Raw genomic sequence first — 17,531 nt, 5'->3', positions numbered from 1 at the left:
GAACCATTAGTGTGGAGGGTAAAGATAGAGTGGAACCATGTGGCCTCAGGGCTTGGTCTATGTGTCATTTGGGTCTGAAACAAGTGTAATTTAAATGTAATTAATATGCATGCAGAAAATGCCCATCAGGATAAGTATGCTAAATTGTTAATGATAGTCTCAGGGGTTTATGAGTTCAGGAAAATAAAATCTCATACTTAACCAAACACTAAAAGTAGGAAATGGTCAAATGTCAGTATTTATTTATTTATTTGAGAGAGCACACACACGAGCAGGGGAGGAACAGAGAGAGAGTGGCAAGCAGACTCCGCACTGCGTGTGGAGCCCGACATGGGACTGGATCTCGTGACCCTGAGATCGTGAGTCGAAACCAAGAAAACTGAAACCAAGAGTCGGTGGCTCAAACTGACGGAGCCACCCAGGCGCCCCCAGATGTCAGTTTTAATAAGGTATCATTTGATAATTTGTTTAATTGTCTATTCACTGGAGGATAAGATTAGCATGGTGGTGACATTAAAATTAAGAGAATGAGGGACAGGACCATTCTGCTTTGTGTATTTATGCCTTGGGCTTCTGCGTACAAACCAGGAGGTGTTGGTATGTGAGAAGTCAGAGTCCACATCACACTTCTGCTCACAGCATGAACGTGGCACTGACGTCTACGGTGAGCAGATTGAACTGCCCGGTGCCATTCGGTGACTCAGTGCCCCCTCCCACCCCCCGCGTGTCCTCTGTTTGTAGATTGGTTCTTGACTTGATCTGGCTCTCATTTGGCATTTGTAGAGCGGTGAACACAAATGAAAAGGCAGGCACTGAAATTACACAGCAGAACTTGGTTCCCACTCCCATTAAGAGTTTCAAATGATAGAATCATAGATACAAAATTTTTAAAATGCTGGAAATTTTGTAGGTGGCAACTTACACTTGGGGACACTGCCTTTTTTTTTTATAAATTTATTTTTTATTGGTGTTCAATTTGCCAACATATAGAATAACACCCAGTGCTCATCCCATCAAGTGCCCCCCTCAGTGCTCGTCACCCAGTCACCCCCACCCCCCGCCCACCTCCCCTTCCACCACCCCTAGTTCATTTCCCAGAGTTAGGAGTCTCTCATGTTTGGGGACACTGCTTTTAAACTAAATTCAGACTCCAGTTTTTCTCAGCAAAGACATTCTGATCTCCCCGGGTCTCTTTCAAATGTTTTAGTAATTACAGTAACAATCATGATGAATTCAGGGTGATGTGTTTAGTGTGTACCAAGATTTAGGCAAAGCCCTTTCTCTGCATAACCTTGTGGAAGCCTCGTGGTAGTTGTGTGGGGTGGGTGTCTTTCTGTTTTCCTATTTTATCTAGGAGGACACGTGGCGCGAATCACACGGCGATTTGCACGCAGGTCTCCCTTAACCCCACACCTAACCCTTCCCCACCACTTAGTCACTCTCCGCTCGCCTCCGTTACACATGGTGAACTTCCCTTTCGCTGGAAGCCGGCATCACATTTTATAAGGATCTCCTTAGCAGCCCGTCTTTTCCGCTGGCCAGTGGGGCTCTCCCCTTGAGTGTGCATCAGAATCACGTGGAGGGATTTTTACAAATGCAGATCCCAGGCTCCACCAGTGAATAAGAACTTTTCTTTTTCTTTTTTTTTTTTTTAAAGATTTTATTTATTTATTCATGAGAGACACAGAGAGAAGGAGAGGCAGAGAGACACAGGCAGAGGGAGAAGCAGGCTCCTCGCAGGGAGCCCGATGTGGGACTCGATCCCAGGTCTCCAGGATCAGGCCCTGGGCTGAAGGCGGCGCTAAACCGCTGAGCCACCCGGGCTGCCCGAATAAGAACTTTTCTGTGCAGCATCCGGGAAACCTGCATTTTCCTTTGAAACAACCTCCCCCAGGGGATTTTGTTGCAGGTGTTCTTCTGATGCACTTTGAGTAAAAGAGGGTCTGACCGTGGGTGCCTCATGGTTGTCTCTTAACCACCTCTGCATCCCAAGGCCTTGCTCGCCAAGTGTTTGTTGAATAAATCAGGGAATGAATGAAGAAACAATTTTCAATAGAGAATGTTCTTCTTGAGAAGAACACTCTTTTGGCCAGACCTTTGGAAAATGTGGAGCTCCTGTTTAAATATCACGGGATATGGTCAAGCTAGACTCTCCCCTGTGAGAAGGTGGTGGAAAGCACAGCTCTGTCTTCCAGAAAAAGAACAAAAACTCACTGGGTCCTTCAGGATGGGATTGAATCTGTCTTCCTTTTAATAAAAGAGGAAGCTCAAGATCAACTGAGCTAGAAACATTTTAATGCCTTGAGGCCCAGGAAAGGGTTAGTTTCCCCCAGTGTTTTATAGACGTGACGTTTTCTGCTTAACTTGTAGTTCTGAGGTCAGCGTGGATTAATTCCTTTATTCAGCAAGAGTGTTTTTGAATGCTTACTAAGTGCCTTGAATGTATTAAGGCCTGATCTTTTTTTTCTTCCTGAGTCTAATACCCATCAGAAAACTCAGGAAACACTGAAGCCATGCGAGTGTGTGCGGGGCTGGGTGCTCAGCGTCTGGAAGCACAAGAGCCCACGGAGGCGCTGGTACAGCAGTGCCCTGGAGCCCAAAGTGGCACGAGACTGGATTGAATCGGACAGGCAGGAAGCAGAGGGCAGGAGGCGTGGCGCCTTGGCAGCCACAGTGCTTGTGGCCGGCTGGTTCAGCTAGCAGAGGGGCCGGGCGCCTGCAGGGGTAGAAATGTGCACCGGGGAGCATGGAGAAACAGCATTGCACAGGAGTGTTTTCATACATGAAGGGGAGCTTTGGGTGTTGTGGGGTTTGGAAATTCCTTTTTGTCTTGGAGCAGATCATGTGTTGTTTTAAGATTAATGTGACTGTAGCCTGTAAGGTACATGGCCGGGGAGAAGGGGTTGAGTCAGAAGACCCATTAGAAGGCTGCTCTCAATCATCCAGATGTGGTTGGCTTTGGACCACGGTGGCAGAGTGAGCGAGGAAAAAAGCCCGAGTGGCTGTGGAAGGAACTGGAAAGGACACAAGGAGAGCTAATTGCTGGTAACGGTGCGGAAGCCCAGTGAAGCCTGCATGCTGGTGATGGGTGGGGTGAGCACCATTTCCCCATAAGAGCTCTTCGTTGGAGACCAGTGTCTGATGCTTCTGACCAGGACCCCAAGTCAGAATTTCTCAAGTAGATGTTTCACCCTTTGCTGTGGGCACAGCGGATGGCTCAGAAGACACTAGGACTGTTTGTCGTTCCTCCATCCTTCTCTGCCTCCTGTCGCTTCCCCGCCTGGTTCCCAGGCTTCTTGACACTTATGCTTGGGACCTACCAGAGAACTCTTGCTAATTAGACAGGGATGGTGTCTCCCAAAGTACAATCCTTGGAAACCTGTGGGTTTTTAAATAGATAACAGCAGGGGCAGGGCAAGGGCCAGAGTTCTGCGGTCAAATAAGCTGGGGAAATATTCTTAGAGAATGACCCAGGTTTCTTTCCTGTAGGACTTGCCAAGATCTTTTAATATGGTAATAAGCATCTTGGCCGTCCAAGAGAGGGGTAGCTTATAGCACTCCACAAACCTTTTTCTTTTTAAAAGCATTCTTATTTTTTTTTAAAGATCTTACATATTTATTCGTGAGAGACACACAGAGAGAGGCAGAGGGAGAAGCAGGCTCCCTCTGGGGAACCCAATGTAGGACTCGATCCCAGGACCCCAGGATCATGCCCTGAGCCGAAGGCAGACGCTCAACCACTTAGCCACCCAAGTGCCCCTCCACAAATTTTTTGGACCATGGAGTTCCTTTTTAAAGAAGTATCTTTAGAGGAGAGGGCTTCATTGCATACATTTGGAAAAATTAGAGACTAAAGAGTTTGTCTTGGGAATAAGTCTCTGGCAGGGCGCCTGCGTGGCTCAGATGGTTAAGCATCGGACTCTTGACTTCGGCTCAGGCCATGATCTCAAGGCCCTGGGATCGGGCTCTGCGGTCAGCAGGGAGTCGGCCTCAGAGTCTCTCTCTCCCGCTGCCCTCCCCACCACTCGCATTCTCTCTCTCCCTCAAATAAATACATAAATCGTTAAGAAGTCTCTTGCATTAAAGGTTGGTAGTGAAATGGAAAGAAACGGGAGACTGGAATCTTGGTCTGGGCTCTACTACCAACAGCTCCTCTGGTCACCGAACCTCCCGGGGTCTGTTTCCATGGAGGCTGCACTAATGTGAGACAAACTGCCAAGCTCCTTCAGCTCTAGAGGCCTACGGTCACGTGCACGTTCAGAAGAACATTGTCGCTGATTTTTCTACCCTGTAATGATACTGGTGGCAGAGACGGTGCTGGGGAAAAGTCGGTGCAGAGGGTCCGTGGCAAGATGAGTAAGATGCAGTTTGAACCCTGAGCTGACTATGTGGTGGGGCACAGTGACAGTGCTGGACTCACGTAGCGGAGATAAAACAAGTTTCCAGTTGGTTCTCAGGCTTCTCTGAGTCCGGCCGTGTCCTGTGGTGCACGTGCAAGGCTACGTCGCCAAGGCAGTGCTAATTCCCAGGGGTCACGTAACCATCTAGTTACGGCTTGGCAGCTGTGAGGCCTCAGATACATCAGCCGCCTGGGCCTGAGTTTTCTTCATCTGTGAAATAAGGGATTTGGGGGAGATCGGGGGCTCCTGATGTTCTGGGAGGGGGAACTATTTTTGAGTTGTTCTGGGTCTCACCTGGGGAGGTTGGTCTTCTGCCCCCACTCAAGGCAGATGGGCCCCACGGGTTGTCTTCCTTGTTCTTCTCTTCCTTATTCCCACATCATTTCGTCTGCCTCAGCCCTCATTTACTCCTTCATTCATTTGATGGTCAAACATTTATCTCTAACACCCAATTCTCTGGAACGCCAGACCCAAATTTCTGCCTCTCTGCCTGGTGTGTTTATCTCTTTCCATCTTAAGGAAGCCAGTTCTTTTTCTTTAGGGCGGGGACGAGTGGAGGGAGGGAGGGAGAGAATCCCAAGTAGACCCCGTGCGCAGCGCAGAGCCCAATGTGGGGCTCGATCTCACAATCTTGAGATTATGACCTGAGCCAAAATCAGGGGTTGATGCTTAACTGACTGAACCACCCCCCTTCAGGCAACCAATTCTTTATGTTCAAAACCAAACGCACCATCTCCCCTTACATACCAGTTCCTCTTCCGGTTTGCCCCGGTTTTATGAATAGTGACATGCTGCTGGTCACGTGCAGGTTGGAAACTCAGGCTTCTCTGATCCCTCCCTTCTTCCCTGCTGTAGCCAGCCACTGGCCAACCCTCAATTCTCTCCACATTATTATCTCTTTCTCTTCCTTCCTGAGGCCATGATTCTAGGCCAGGATCTGGTCGGTCCTCTCTGCCCCTTGTCTCCCCTCTAGAGCATCCCTCATGCCAGATTAAGCCTGTAGCCTCCTGAACCTGCCATCTTTCTCTTCCGAGGCTGGCAAAATCCTATTTATATTTCAAGAGGGAGCTAAATGGTGCCTCACTCCTTCAGGCCTTCCCTGAACACCCCACTGGCTGCATGTCTCCTTCTTTTAGCACCTTATTCTTGTCTATCTTATTTCCCCACCTAACCCAAATACGTATATGGTTATAGCTTATATCATGTGATAGGCCTTATACCTTCTTTGAGGCCAAGGGACAAGTTTCCTTCACATGTAGCACCTGACACCCCCTGGGAGCTAGAAATGTCATTGGATAAATTACCATGACATTATTTACTCATTATTCAAAATAATCATCTATAAATTGTAACAACCTATTCATCTCAATAACTGATATAATCAAATACTAATTAAATAAGACAATAAAATTTGTAATTCCCAAACTAATTAAATCTTGGCTTTGGTGTCCCGCCACTCTTAACTTCTGTGTCTAGTGCGGGGATGATTTTCTGAAGAATCTTGATTTTGATTTTGGTTACAGTATTGGGTTCAGACAATCATTAAATTACAGTTAACGAGGACTTGTCTGCCTTGCGAGACCATCCCTGTGAAGCCGCTGGCCTTGCCCCTTCGCCACAGGAACCTTAGTTTCCTCATCTGTAAATCGAGGTCGTAACACATCCGTCCTGTAATTATTGCAGACGCTGGTTCTGCTCCCGAGAATTGTTCAGGAGTAAGTCCCTCATTTCTCATCCTCACCTGAGGGGCTCCTCCAAACCTGGTGGATTTCCTCTAGGTTCTGTGGATCTAAAAGTGCCAACCACACTGTCCCAGGTGATTTCAGAGGCAGACGGGACAGTCGAGACAGGATGGCAGGGAGTGTTGGTGCCCGTTTTCCTTGCCAGGGAGGAGGAAAGCAGACCCACGTCTCTCATTTTGAATCAGACAAAGACAAACATCTCACGAAATCCTTTTTGTTTGAAAAAAAAATCTCTACCATCCTGTCTTGCCCCAGTCTCTTAGATCTCCAGGCTTCTTAAAAGGCTGCACCCCTGGGTTTTCAGTGAAGAGCCAGCCCAGTCCAGGACCTAGGATCAGTCTCCTGTCTTATTTCTGTTCATAGAAATAGAAGGAGGTTACCAATGGTCAAGCATTGAACACCTACCTACTATGTGGTAGGCACACTCTATAGATAATTAAAATTACTTTTTTTTTTTTTAGAAAAGATTTAATTTCTTTGAAAGAGAGAGAAAGAGCATATGAGTAAGCAGGGAGAGGGGAAGAGGGAGAGAGAATCTCAAGCAGACTAGACCCTAAGCAAGGAGCCGATGTGGGGGCGGTGGGGGGGACATGAGTCGACGTCATGATGCTGACATCATGACCTGAGCCAAAATCAAGTGTCGGATGCTTAACCGAGCCCCCCGGGCCCCCCCTGGATAATTAGAAGTGCTGTTAATAACTTCACGAGATAGGTGTCATTGCTTCCATTTTACAAGTGAGTGGGAGCTACGATTGTATGGCTGGTAAATCTCAGAGAGAGGAAGTGAACCCTCATGGTCTGCATCAGTTCTAGCATTTGGAGCGTGCGACGTAACTGGACCAAAGTATCCCCGTGAGGGGCGGGTTTCCTGCGGGTGAGGGGTGTTGTGTTTCTGTGTCAGGGAAGTTGTGACCTAACAGGGTTAATCTCCGTTAACTTAGCACCACAGGGAAATAGTTTTCAGAAATACTGTCCGGGGACACTTGGACTACGATCCGGCCTTCTTGCCTCACAGTTATGTGACACTGATGGTAGCAGGTGTGTTTCCAGACAGGTTGATGTTTGTAAACATTCCTGTAAAAATAGGCACAGGGATTGTCAACACGAGTCTTTCTGGCACAGTGAGGTAAGCCCCAAGTATAATACTGGGTGACCCCAGTAATATGGCAAAAAAATGGGATATTTTCTCAAATTTTGAAGACTTCAGCTGCATGGCTTCTTAGGAAACTAGAAGCTGCAAGAAAGCTGTGCTAATACGTGTGACACCTGGTTTTTGCTCCATGTGGCCACTTCATTCCCATTAAGTCCTGTGTCCTTCACTGAAGAAAGTGGCAAGTCACCGTGGCTGTCCAGCAACCCGCCTGTGTACCGTGGCGCGGTACCAAGCTACGTGTTGTTAGATCCATTTAGTGGAGTACAAGAGGCCTGCAGAGATGACATAGTGACAAACACTAAAACGCAACGCCCCCCAACACGCGTAATGGAAAACTAGGTGAAATATAGAGTGTGCTCATAGTTGACTGTTGAAGATTAATTTAAAAAACCTCTACATCCCTATATTTACATGTATGTGTAGATACTTCTAGAAGACCGCTCAGGTCACTGATCACTGGTGGCATCGACGAAAGGTGATGACAGTCTGAGGGAGAAGCGGGACCTACTTTGATTGCACAGAACGGTGGGTCCAGGGCCGCCTGGGCGCCCGGGGAGCTCAGGAGACCCTCTCAGGGGATCTACAAGAATAAGAGTATTTTCACGATAATCCTAAAATGCTTTGCTTTTTTTCCCCCCCCTCATTTTCTCCCACGATTATATGGTGGAGTTTTCAAGAAGTTAAGTGATATGTGATATTGCAACAAATTTAATTCAGAAGCAGGTAGGAGAATCTGTGTTTGATTGAGCCAGATACCAAAGAGATTCTTTAAATTGTACAATTCACTCCACTCTTATTATTCTCTAAAAAATAGGTATTTTTATTTAAAAAAAATCATGACTTAATGTGGACACATAATCATCATAATTAAATAAAAACAATGTTTAAGACATTAAAATGAATGATAAAATCTAAACACTATCATTTCAAATACATAATACATCGAAAATTCCGTTTTAATTTCTAAATCGATGAACATCAGTGGGTGTAACAACTAACCCTCGGAAACAAAATGTCTTTGAGATCTCCTTGGCGCCTGGGACACCTGGGACGTTTCTGTTTGACAGTCGTCAGGTAGGGAAGAAAACTGTGCATGGAGCCCATTTTCACGAAGCTTGTCACCTGGCATTGCTTTCCTTTGTTTCCTCCTCCATGAAGGGATATCTACAAGTGGCTGGAGTTCCGTGCTCTAGAAAGTTCCACGGCTTGTGGCTTAAAGCAGAGGCTGTGCCAGTTGAGGAGACACAGGAGGCAGCTGTCGTCGAGGATCCTGTTCCTCAGAGAATGTTCTGCACCTATGGCTGTAAGTCGGGCCAGCGCTGAAGCTGTCACCCCCTGAGCCGGGGTGGGGGGTGGTGGCAGGAGGGGTCACCGCCCCCTGCCAGTCTGGCCGCCCTAGAGCCCCTCGCCCACCTGGCCGGTGTCCCAAGGCACGTCGAGTCCACGGGTTCTGTGCTGAGAGCTGATGTCGCCGGTGAACATGTGTCTGACGGGCCGGGAGGGCCGATGGGCAGCGTCAGTGGGCTCCGGGCACTTGCTGCCCTGGATGTGGCTAGCCCAGGTTAGGGGCCGCTCCGGGGTGTCCCCTGGCTCTGAGCCGCCCGGGTACCCCTGCCTTCCCTGTCCCTGCAGAGCCCCCTGGAATCTCGGGGTTCCCACATCCGTCTGGATCTCTCCTATGTCATTCATCCATTTATTTTTTTTATGAGTTGCCTCCTTCCAGCAATACTTTGGGGTGGCTTAGAGAGCAACAATAATTCGGAGAACTACTAAAACCAGGGTCCTCATGAGGCTTGGAGGAGTTACACGTGCGGGAGGACCGAGCCCGGGGTACTTACTGCACAGAAATGCCCCCTTAGCCCCGGGCCCTGGTGCGTGGCCACCTGGAGCTTCTGCGGGGAAGGTGGGACAGGCTCACACATGGCTGGATCTGGGCTCGAGGGGAACCTCTCAGTTCATCCCTTAGCAGACTTGGATCCCACTAACGGATCCCCCTAACAGATCCCCCTAACGGATCCCACTAATGGATCCCATAACGGATCCCACTAACAGATCCCATAATGGATCCCACTAATGAGCCTCGAACTGTAGTCACGGCACAGGCCTGAGACTTTTCAGCCCGGAGCTCCCTCCAGGCAGAAACCGTGTCTCCTTCCCGCCCGCATCTCCAGCATCGGGCCGGGGCCTGGCACCCACCACATGCCCAGGGGGACCCCCTGACTTGACTTACCCCCCCTCACGGCGTCTGTAGAACCTGCTGAATGAATGATGTGGACCCGGGAGTCGCGGGGGTGAAGGGGGCAGTGTTTCCTCACCTCCTCTAGGAGGCGATTTCTTTGCACTGTCAGGTGCTCCGTGGATTAGACCCTCCTTCCTTCCCCTTATTATCCAGGGGGAGCCTCCTCCCCATTTCTCCGGCACTTCCTTGGGGCGGTAAACGTGCGGGGTCCCCTTCTTCCCACAGATTGCCTTGAAACTAATTTGTTCCCCGCCCCTGCTTCCAGCACAGCCCCCCCCCCCCCCCCAGGCTCCTGATGCGGGTCCTCGGGGTCCTCGCGGGCCTCGGGCCTCCGCCGTGCGCCGACCCCAGTGAACAGCTCGGGGCTGCCCTTAACCCTAACCCGGAGTTACTGGGGGTTTCTCTGTTACACGAGGTTCCTCAGACGGGATTGGTCTGTGGCTCGCACCGCTCTGCTTTCCAGAGACCCTCCCTGCGGACTTTTCTTCCCCAGACACCCAGGCCCCAGGGACGGTTTCGGGAATGAATATTTCAGCCCCGCGGCCTCGGCTGTGGCGCCCCGTCTGGCCGCCTCTCCCCACCTGCACCGACGCCGACGCCGACCTCAGCCCCCCCCCCCCCCCCCCCCAGCCCCTCTGGCCTCTTCTGGCGGCCAGGCCAGGCTTCCTCCTGTGCTGGAGAAGGTCGCCACCACGTGTTCCCTTCTGGCCGGGCCGCCGCGGCTCCTACCAGGAGGACCCAGTAGCCCAGCTTCGAAGCGGGAACACTTGGGGGGCTCATTACTGCCATTAAGGGGTGCTCCGGACCCGGGCTAACCCGCGCCTTCCCTTTCCTCCCTCGCCCTCCTCTCCTCTCCGCCCCCGCTCCTGTGAGCCTCCCGCCCGCTCCTCCCGCTCCTCCCTCTTCCCCTCCCCGCTCCTCCCTCCGGCTACTCCTTCCGGCTCCTCCGCCCGCTTCCCCCTCCCGCTCCCCCCTCCCGCTCCTCCCTCCCGCTCCTCCCTCCCGCTCCTCCTTCCGCTCCTCCCTCCCTCCCTCCCGCTCCTCCCTCCCGCTCCTCCCTCCCACTCCTCCTTCCGCTCCTCCCTCCCTCCTTCCCGCTCCCCCCTCTCGCTCCTCCCTCCCTCCCACCCGCTCCTCCCTCCCGCTCCTCCTTCCGCTCCTCCCTCCCTCCCTCCCGCTCCTCCCTCCCGCTCCTCCCTCCCGCTCCTCCTTCCGCTCCTCCCTCCCGCTCCTCCCTCCCACTCCTCCTTCCGCTCCTTCCTCCCTCCCTCCCGCTCCTCCCTCCTGCTCCTCCCTCCCGCTCCTCCCTCCCTCCCACCCGCTCCTCCCTCCCGCTCCTCCCTCCCGCTCCTCCTTCCGCTCCTCCCTCCCTCCCTCCCTCTCCTCCCTCCCGCTCCCCCCTCTCGCTCTTCCCTCCCTCCCACCCGCTCCTCCCTCCTGCTCCTCCCTCCCTCCCTCCCGCTCCTCCCGCCCGCTCCTCCCTCCCACTCCTCCTTCCGCTCCTCCCTTCCGCTCCTCCCTTCCGCTCCTCCCTCCCACTCCTCCTTCTGCTCCTCCCTCCCGCTCCTCCCTCCCGCTCCTCCTTCCGCTCCTCCCTCCTCCTCCCCCTCCCCCTCCCGCTCCCCCCTCTCGCTCCTCCCTCCCGCTCCTCCTTCTGCTCCTCCCTCCCTCCCTCCCTCCCGCTCCTCCCTCCCTCTCCTCCTTCCGCTCCTCCCTCCCGCTCCTCCCTCCCGCTCCTCCCTCCCACTCCTCCTTCCGCTCCTCCCTCCCGCTCCCCCCTCTCGCTCCTCCCTCCCACTCCTCCTTCTGCTCCTCCCTCCCGCTCCTCCCTCCCTCCCTTCCGCTCCTCCCTCCCACTCCTCCCTCCCGCTCCTCCCTCCCGCTCCTCCTTCCGCTCCTCCCTCCTCCTCCGCCTCCCCCTCCCGCTCCCCCCTCTGGCCCCCTGCTCCCTGTTCCTCCGTCTGTCTCCCGTCCACTTGTCACTCACGCGGTCTTCCCTCCCCTCTCCCCCAGGACGGCTCTCCCGGGTCGCTCAGCGGAGCATCGCTGCCAGCGTTAGCTTCTCCTTTAAAGGAAAAGTTTGTATTTCCAACTGGAACGTGATTTCCCTTCGTGCGTTAGAAGCCGCCCCCCCCCCCCCCCCCGCCCGTCTGCCACGTGTCCGGTGCGCGGCGCTGCCTCGGCGTGTCCTGGGGGACGTGCGGTGTCCGTCGGGGCATCTGGGGCTGGGACCCGGACAGACGCACCCGGGCCGCGCCGCCCTGAACGAGCCTCCGGCCGCGAGGAGTCTGCCCGCAGGACCGGGCGGCCTTGGCTGCGGGGATGCTGCGCCGGGGCCGGGGCCAGAGAGCAGCGGGGGCTCCAGGGCCGGGGGGGGGGGGGGGTGAGGCAGCTCTACTAACAAAAGCAGGAGCTGGTTTTTGTGTTTTAAGGTTTTATTTATTTGTTCCTGAAAGACACACACGGAAAGAGGCAGAGACCCAGGCAGAGGGAGAAGCGGGCTCCCTGCGGGGAGCCGGACGGGGGACTCGATCCCGGGACCCCGGGGTCACGCCCTGAGCCGAGGGCCCCAGGCCCCCGTGGTAACTGGTTATTGGGCACCTGTGATGGGTGGGGGGCCCCGCAGGGGACCTGAAAGCGAGCAAGTACGAGATGATCCCAGCCCAAGTGCTCGTGGCAGGCAGGAGGCAGGAACAGGAAGGAACAGAAAGGAGAACCGAGCTCGGGGTGGGGGGAAGGAGGTGCCCGGAGGTGCCCGGAGGTGCCCGGAGGGTGGTGGGTGCTGATGGAAGGCCCGGCCCTGTGTCTGGGTGGTCCTCGACTGCGGTGAGGGTGGGGGTACAGGTGGGTCACCACTGGGCATTCTCGGTGGAGCCGACCTCAGCACCAGGGACACCGAGTGACCAGTGAACAGGACCCCCCTGGACGTGGGGTCAAAGGGAGGGAGCAAATGGCAATCCGGCTGAGGCGTTCTGGAAGAGAGATCTGGAAAGGAAGGTGGCTGCCGGACTGGGGAGAGCGTGGCCTGCTGGCTGGGTGGCCATCTGGGTGCCATCCCAGGGGTTCTGTGCCCTGGGGGTGATGCCTCGGCTGTGGGGGACGCCGGCTTCCCATGCCCCTGCCCAGCGGAGCGTGAGTGCAGGTCCCAGCCAGGTTTAAGGGGGAACGGTTCGGGAGCCCAGAGATCCGCATGTGTGCCGCACACCCCCGGCTGCGAGAGCAAGGATCTCACTTCCACGCTTGCAATGTTCACTTCCTTAGAATTTCTCACGTTATATTAGTCACTCTGGCCTGAGCTCGTGGCCCCAGGAGGCAGGTTCGGTGCTCCTGCCTGGCAACATTCACCGGATTTTTTTCTGCGCTTGAACCGACTCAAAGCTCCTGCTTCCCGGGATGTGGAGCCCCTGGTTCTTCCTTTTGTGATGGATGGGGTTGGGGGGGGGGGCATCCCTTCTAGACACCCATAGCGTTCGCCAGGGTTTCCTCACTGATGTCTCATTGTCTTAGACATCCATGTGAACTCTTGTATTCAGTAATATTTTTTAGGTGTGTGAGCTCCCCTCTTGTACCCCCCCCCAAAAAAAAAAAAGATTGTGAGAACCTCTTAGCCAAGGTCTGAGCCTCGGTCAGGTATTTTTGCTTTTGTGTTCCATCTAGCACAGTATTACACATGCGTCATCTGTTTTGGGGTAAAGAAACTGGGTAGCTGGTGGGGGGCTGCTGGAACCCCCCCAGCTCTTGTGGTCATCCCAGGTCTGAGTTTTGTAGAGGATGCTCCAAAAGAGATCTTTGCTAATGAAAGCATCATCCACTGATAGCATCAGTGTCACTCAGGAGCTTGTGGGTCTCAGGCCTCAGGCCTCAGACCTCAGAGTCCGTAATTTGCCTGGTGTTTGAGGTGCAGTGGTCTCCAGATGTAACGCGTACAAACCCCCTGGGGATCATGTTAGAAGTGCCGTTTCTGGTGTCCTTTGAGGTTACTTAGATAACGGTAGAAGACGGAGGCCTCAGACTTTTCTCGTACCAAAGCAGCAACTCCCTTTCTAAGGGTGGCAGTGAGCTTCCCTCCCTCCTCCAACTGACTCCTGCACAGAACAGATGGTTTATATCAGGGATTGGTGGTCCAAATCCAGCTGCTTGGTGTTGTAAATAAAGTTTTATTAGCACACAGCTCTGCTCATTCATTTACATATTGCCTATGGCTTCTTTTGTGCTACCTAGGCCAAGCTGCATAGTTATGCCAGGGACCTTTTGGCCCACAAAGCCTAAAATATTTACTATCTGGGACCTTGCAGAAAAAAAGGAAAAAAAAAAGTTTGCCGGTGCTGGCTTATGCGATGAACCTAAAATATTTCCTTGAAGTAAAGGAAATAGCTATAATCCTTTGCCCCAGCGGCAAAATTTGCAAGCCCGTCTTAATCCATCACAGAGAAGCTGAGTCATAAAACGTAACTCCCAGGTGGGCAATGAAGCGTCTCGAGCCACAGATCGATCCTAATGGTACCAAGGAGTCTGTGACTTTCCAAGGCCTCTTTCATAACAACCTCCTAAAGAAATGATTGTAATTTTATTGAGCTGACTCCTTCCTCCACAAATTGATTCCATTAATTGTACAAAGTAAGTTTGGCTTTTCCTCAAGAATGGGGAGGAGCCAAAGGAAACAGGAGTGGAAATGTTTGGGACCAAAGAACCAAACAGCCTGGAAGGGGTTGGATAGAACGTCCTGGAACAGTAGCCTCAGCCCAGCCCACCTCTGGGCTCTTCACTGGGCAGCCAGACTCAGACGGCGTGGGCTGGGAGGCCTTCTCTTCATTCCCTCGGAGAATCCCACCACCTGTCTCTTATTTGGGGTTTTTGAATTGTGAAATGATGGCACACTCCAGCTCCAGGCTTGCTGCGTGTGTGCGCCAAGCACACAGAAACAGAAGGCAGAGGCTTGGTCTGGGGGGCAGGAAGTGCAGAAGGGGGGCGGCTGGCACCAGGCATCTGCTCTGCAAACCCAGTGGAGCAGGGGTTCGGGGCGGGGAGCGCAGCCCCTGTAGCTGCTTGAGGATGTGGGCGCCCTGCTCTGATCTTTACGCCTTGGAAATCCTGGCCGTCTTCCTTCCAGAACCGAGTTTCAGAGGAGGTGGTGTAGGATTAGGATCCCTTTTCTTATCCAGAGTGTCCGGGGCCAGCGTGGTTTAGCGTGGGATTCTATGGGAATCTTTGCTGTAGCTCTAGGAGCCTAAGGCTTACTTAGCTTCTTCTCCCATCGTCTGCATAGCCCGGGACACCAGACCTGAGGAGCTGGAGTGGACGAAAGCAGGGGGTCCCCTCCTCAATTCCAGACTATCTTACCTCCAGCCAATTCTGAGAGGTTGTAGGAGTGAATTAGCGCCTCCTATGTTGAGAACCCCCTGCTTTGTTGCAGAAAGTCCCTAAGCTGATCAGAACGTGGGGGTCCTTTTTTTTTTAAGATTTTTATTTATTTATTCATGAGAGACACGGAGAGAGAGAGGCAGAGACAGAGGCAGAGGGAGAAGCAGGCTCCATGCAGGGAGCCCGATGTTGGACTCGATCCTAGGACCCCAGGATCACGCCCTGAGCCGAAGGCAGACACTCAACCACCGAGCCACCCAGGTGCCCCAAGAACGTGGGGGTCTTACAGCCAAAGCTACTATCTGGGCTGACATTTCGGCAGTTCTCTCCCCTGGAAGAAGTATAATGTAGTCATTGATTCATTCGTTTCTTCTTGGGTTCAGTGACTATCCCTGGAGAGCCCACCATGAAACAGGATGGTGGGAAACATGAACTGGGGAGTCAGGCAGACCTGGGTTCAAATTCTGGTTTCCCCGCTATGAACTAACTGCTCCTCACTCAAGTTCCAGTTGGCAGGTTTCCTCGCCCCTCACCCCACTTTCCCTGCGTCTCCCTGAGTCTGTGGTTGGCCTGGATGACCCCTTCTCTTGGCGTTGGCTGCAACTCCCGCAAGGTCTGGCCACGTACCGTATTATATGGAAATTATCTGGTCAGACGACAGTTTCTCTCGGCCCAGATTATAAAGTCACGGATGGCAGGGATTTTTGTTAATGTTTTTTACCCTTAGTTCTTGATACACACAGATATTGTCTTTCTAATAATCTGGATCGGGGGATCCCTGGGTGGCGTAGTGGTTTAGTGCCTGCCTTTGGCCCAGGGTGCGATCCTGGAGACCCGGGATCGAATCCCACGTCGGGCTCCCGGTGCATGGAGCCTGCTTCTCCCTCTGCCTGTGTCTCTGCCTCTCTCTCTCTCTCTCTGTGTGACTATCATGAATAAATTAAAAAATAAATAAAAATAAATAAAATAATCTGGATCGGTTGGGTTTTGGTAGAAGACAAGTAGAGGAGACTCATGAAAATGCGTGGAGATGTCCTAGTCCGCTTCTCCCGAAGTGAATGGTTGAGCTAGGCGGTGGGTCTGGAGAGCCCCGGGCTTGGGAGGCACAGTTTGGGTGGACAAGGTGGCAATGGCCAGGAAGCTCTGCGTCTCCCCTACTATTACATGCTTACAACGGGGGGCGGGGGTGTGTGTCTTATTTGCTTCTGTACCCCTTTATGCTCTTTTTTTTAAAGAAAAGATTTCATTTATTTATTCATGAGAGACACAGAGAGAGGGAGAGACACAGGCAGAGGGAGAAGCAGGCTCCCTGCAGGGAGCCTGATGCGGAACTTGATCCCAGGACCCCGGGATCACAACCTGGGCCAAAGGCAGCTGCTCAACGGCTGAGCCACCCCTTTATGCCTTTAAACACAACTAAAGAAGTGAGTAAGTGAGATGGACACTTACAAGTCAAAAATCCCCTGCCCTCAGATCTCCCCATATTCCTGACACGTATCTATCTGTCTTGAGAACCTGGATAGTGGAACCATTATACAAAGAGCTTGGATTTGGGGAGAAGAGAGTAAATTCAGTTTGAAACACGTCAAGTGCGAGCTCTGCCTGTGGAGCGTGCAGGCCTGGAGAACTGGAGGGAGGCGAGGGCTGGAGCCTCGTGACCCTTCCCACGTCTGGGTCAGCTCCCCTCTCCAGACGCAGAGCTCATGGCCCATCCCCTACGGCGCTTCACCAGTGCCCGTTAAAAAGCCTATGGTATATCTTTATCGACCCACTCCCGGATACCGACTTCCCATGTAAGTAACGGAGATGCTTGGACAGAGCTGCAAGGTGATAGGAATCTTGCTCCAGAAAGGCCTGCTTTTGCTGCAGCCAACAAGGAAGATTGTAAGGGGAAGGGGGTAGAGGCGGAGGCTCGGAGGCTCGGGAGGAGGCCAGCAGGGGGGCGGTGAAGGAGTCTGGGAGCAGAGCTGTGCCCGAAGGGAAAGGGAGCAGGGGGTTTTGACTGTGCGAGGGACTGGTGGTCTCCCCAGCACTAGCTCTAGAGAAGTCGCCTTGTCCTGGGAGGAGAAGGACCAGCCTCGGGTGGCTTTGGAACAAAAGCCAGCTACTACCTCCCGGGGGGGGGGGGGGGGGGGGATGATGAGAAACACACAGGCCGTGAGGATCTGGAAAGCACCGCTCATCTCGTTGCAAACCGTACTTTCCAGAGCCCTGGGCAAGGGTGCAGAAGCCTCTGTGTGTGGACTTGCGTCCTTTACTAGGAAACACAAGATGGGATCCCCCTGGATAACCACAGACACACGTTGTCCCGGGATCTGAGAGGCCAAGAGAAGACGGGGCGGGGTGGGGAGTCAGGGAAGGGAGGGCCGGAGCACTGATCAGGAGACGGGGAAAGGAAGCAAAGGTGGTCCAGGGTGAGGGCGCACTAGGTTTCCTGGGCGCTGTGTTTTCTCACCGCCCAGCAGTCTAATTTTATGGAGAATTTTCTCTCCTTCAAATACGAAATATTTCTTTGTCATTAAAGGAAAGGCATCAAAGCGGAGAAACTACTTTCATTCAATAAAAACTCTAGTTTTAAGAGTTATGTGTTGTCAGATGCATAAGAACCGCCCCCACCCCGAGTTGTAAATCAATTC

General features: G+C 53.0%; 1 protein-coding gene across 5 annotated transcripts in view; it reads left to right on the top strand.

Moving 5' to 3' along the window:
• Positions 1–17,531, top strand: part of DDR2 (discoidin domain receptor tyrosine kinase 2) — a 149,868-nt gene that overhangs the window by 14,190 nt on the left and 118,147 nt on the right. For 3 of the 5 annotated variants that reach the window (XM_038586245.1, XM_038586244.1, XM_038586246.1), the window contains one exon: positions 8,454–8,598. The exons of the other annotated variants lie outside the window; for them this stretch is intronic. In XM_038586245.1, coding sequence (XP_038442173.1) covers positions 8,593–8,598 — 6 coding nt within the window. In that variant the 5' untranslated portion in view covers positions 8,454–8,592. The remainder of the gene's footprint in view (positions 1–8,453; positions 8,599–17,531) is intronic. 5 annotated transcript variants of the gene reach the window in all.

The sequence above is a fragment of the Canis lupus genome, chromosome 38, assembly GCF_011100685.1.
Source record: "Canis lupus familiaris isolate Mischka breed German Shepherd chromosome 38, alternate assembly UU_Cfam_GSD_1.0, whole genome shotgun sequence".
Taxonomy (NCBI): Eukaryota; Metazoa; Chordata; class Mammalia; order Carnivora; family Canidae; genus Canis; species Canis lupus.
The sequence above is the reverse complement of the archived record's forward strand: the minus strand, read 5'-3'. Positions and strand labels throughout refer to the sequence as shown.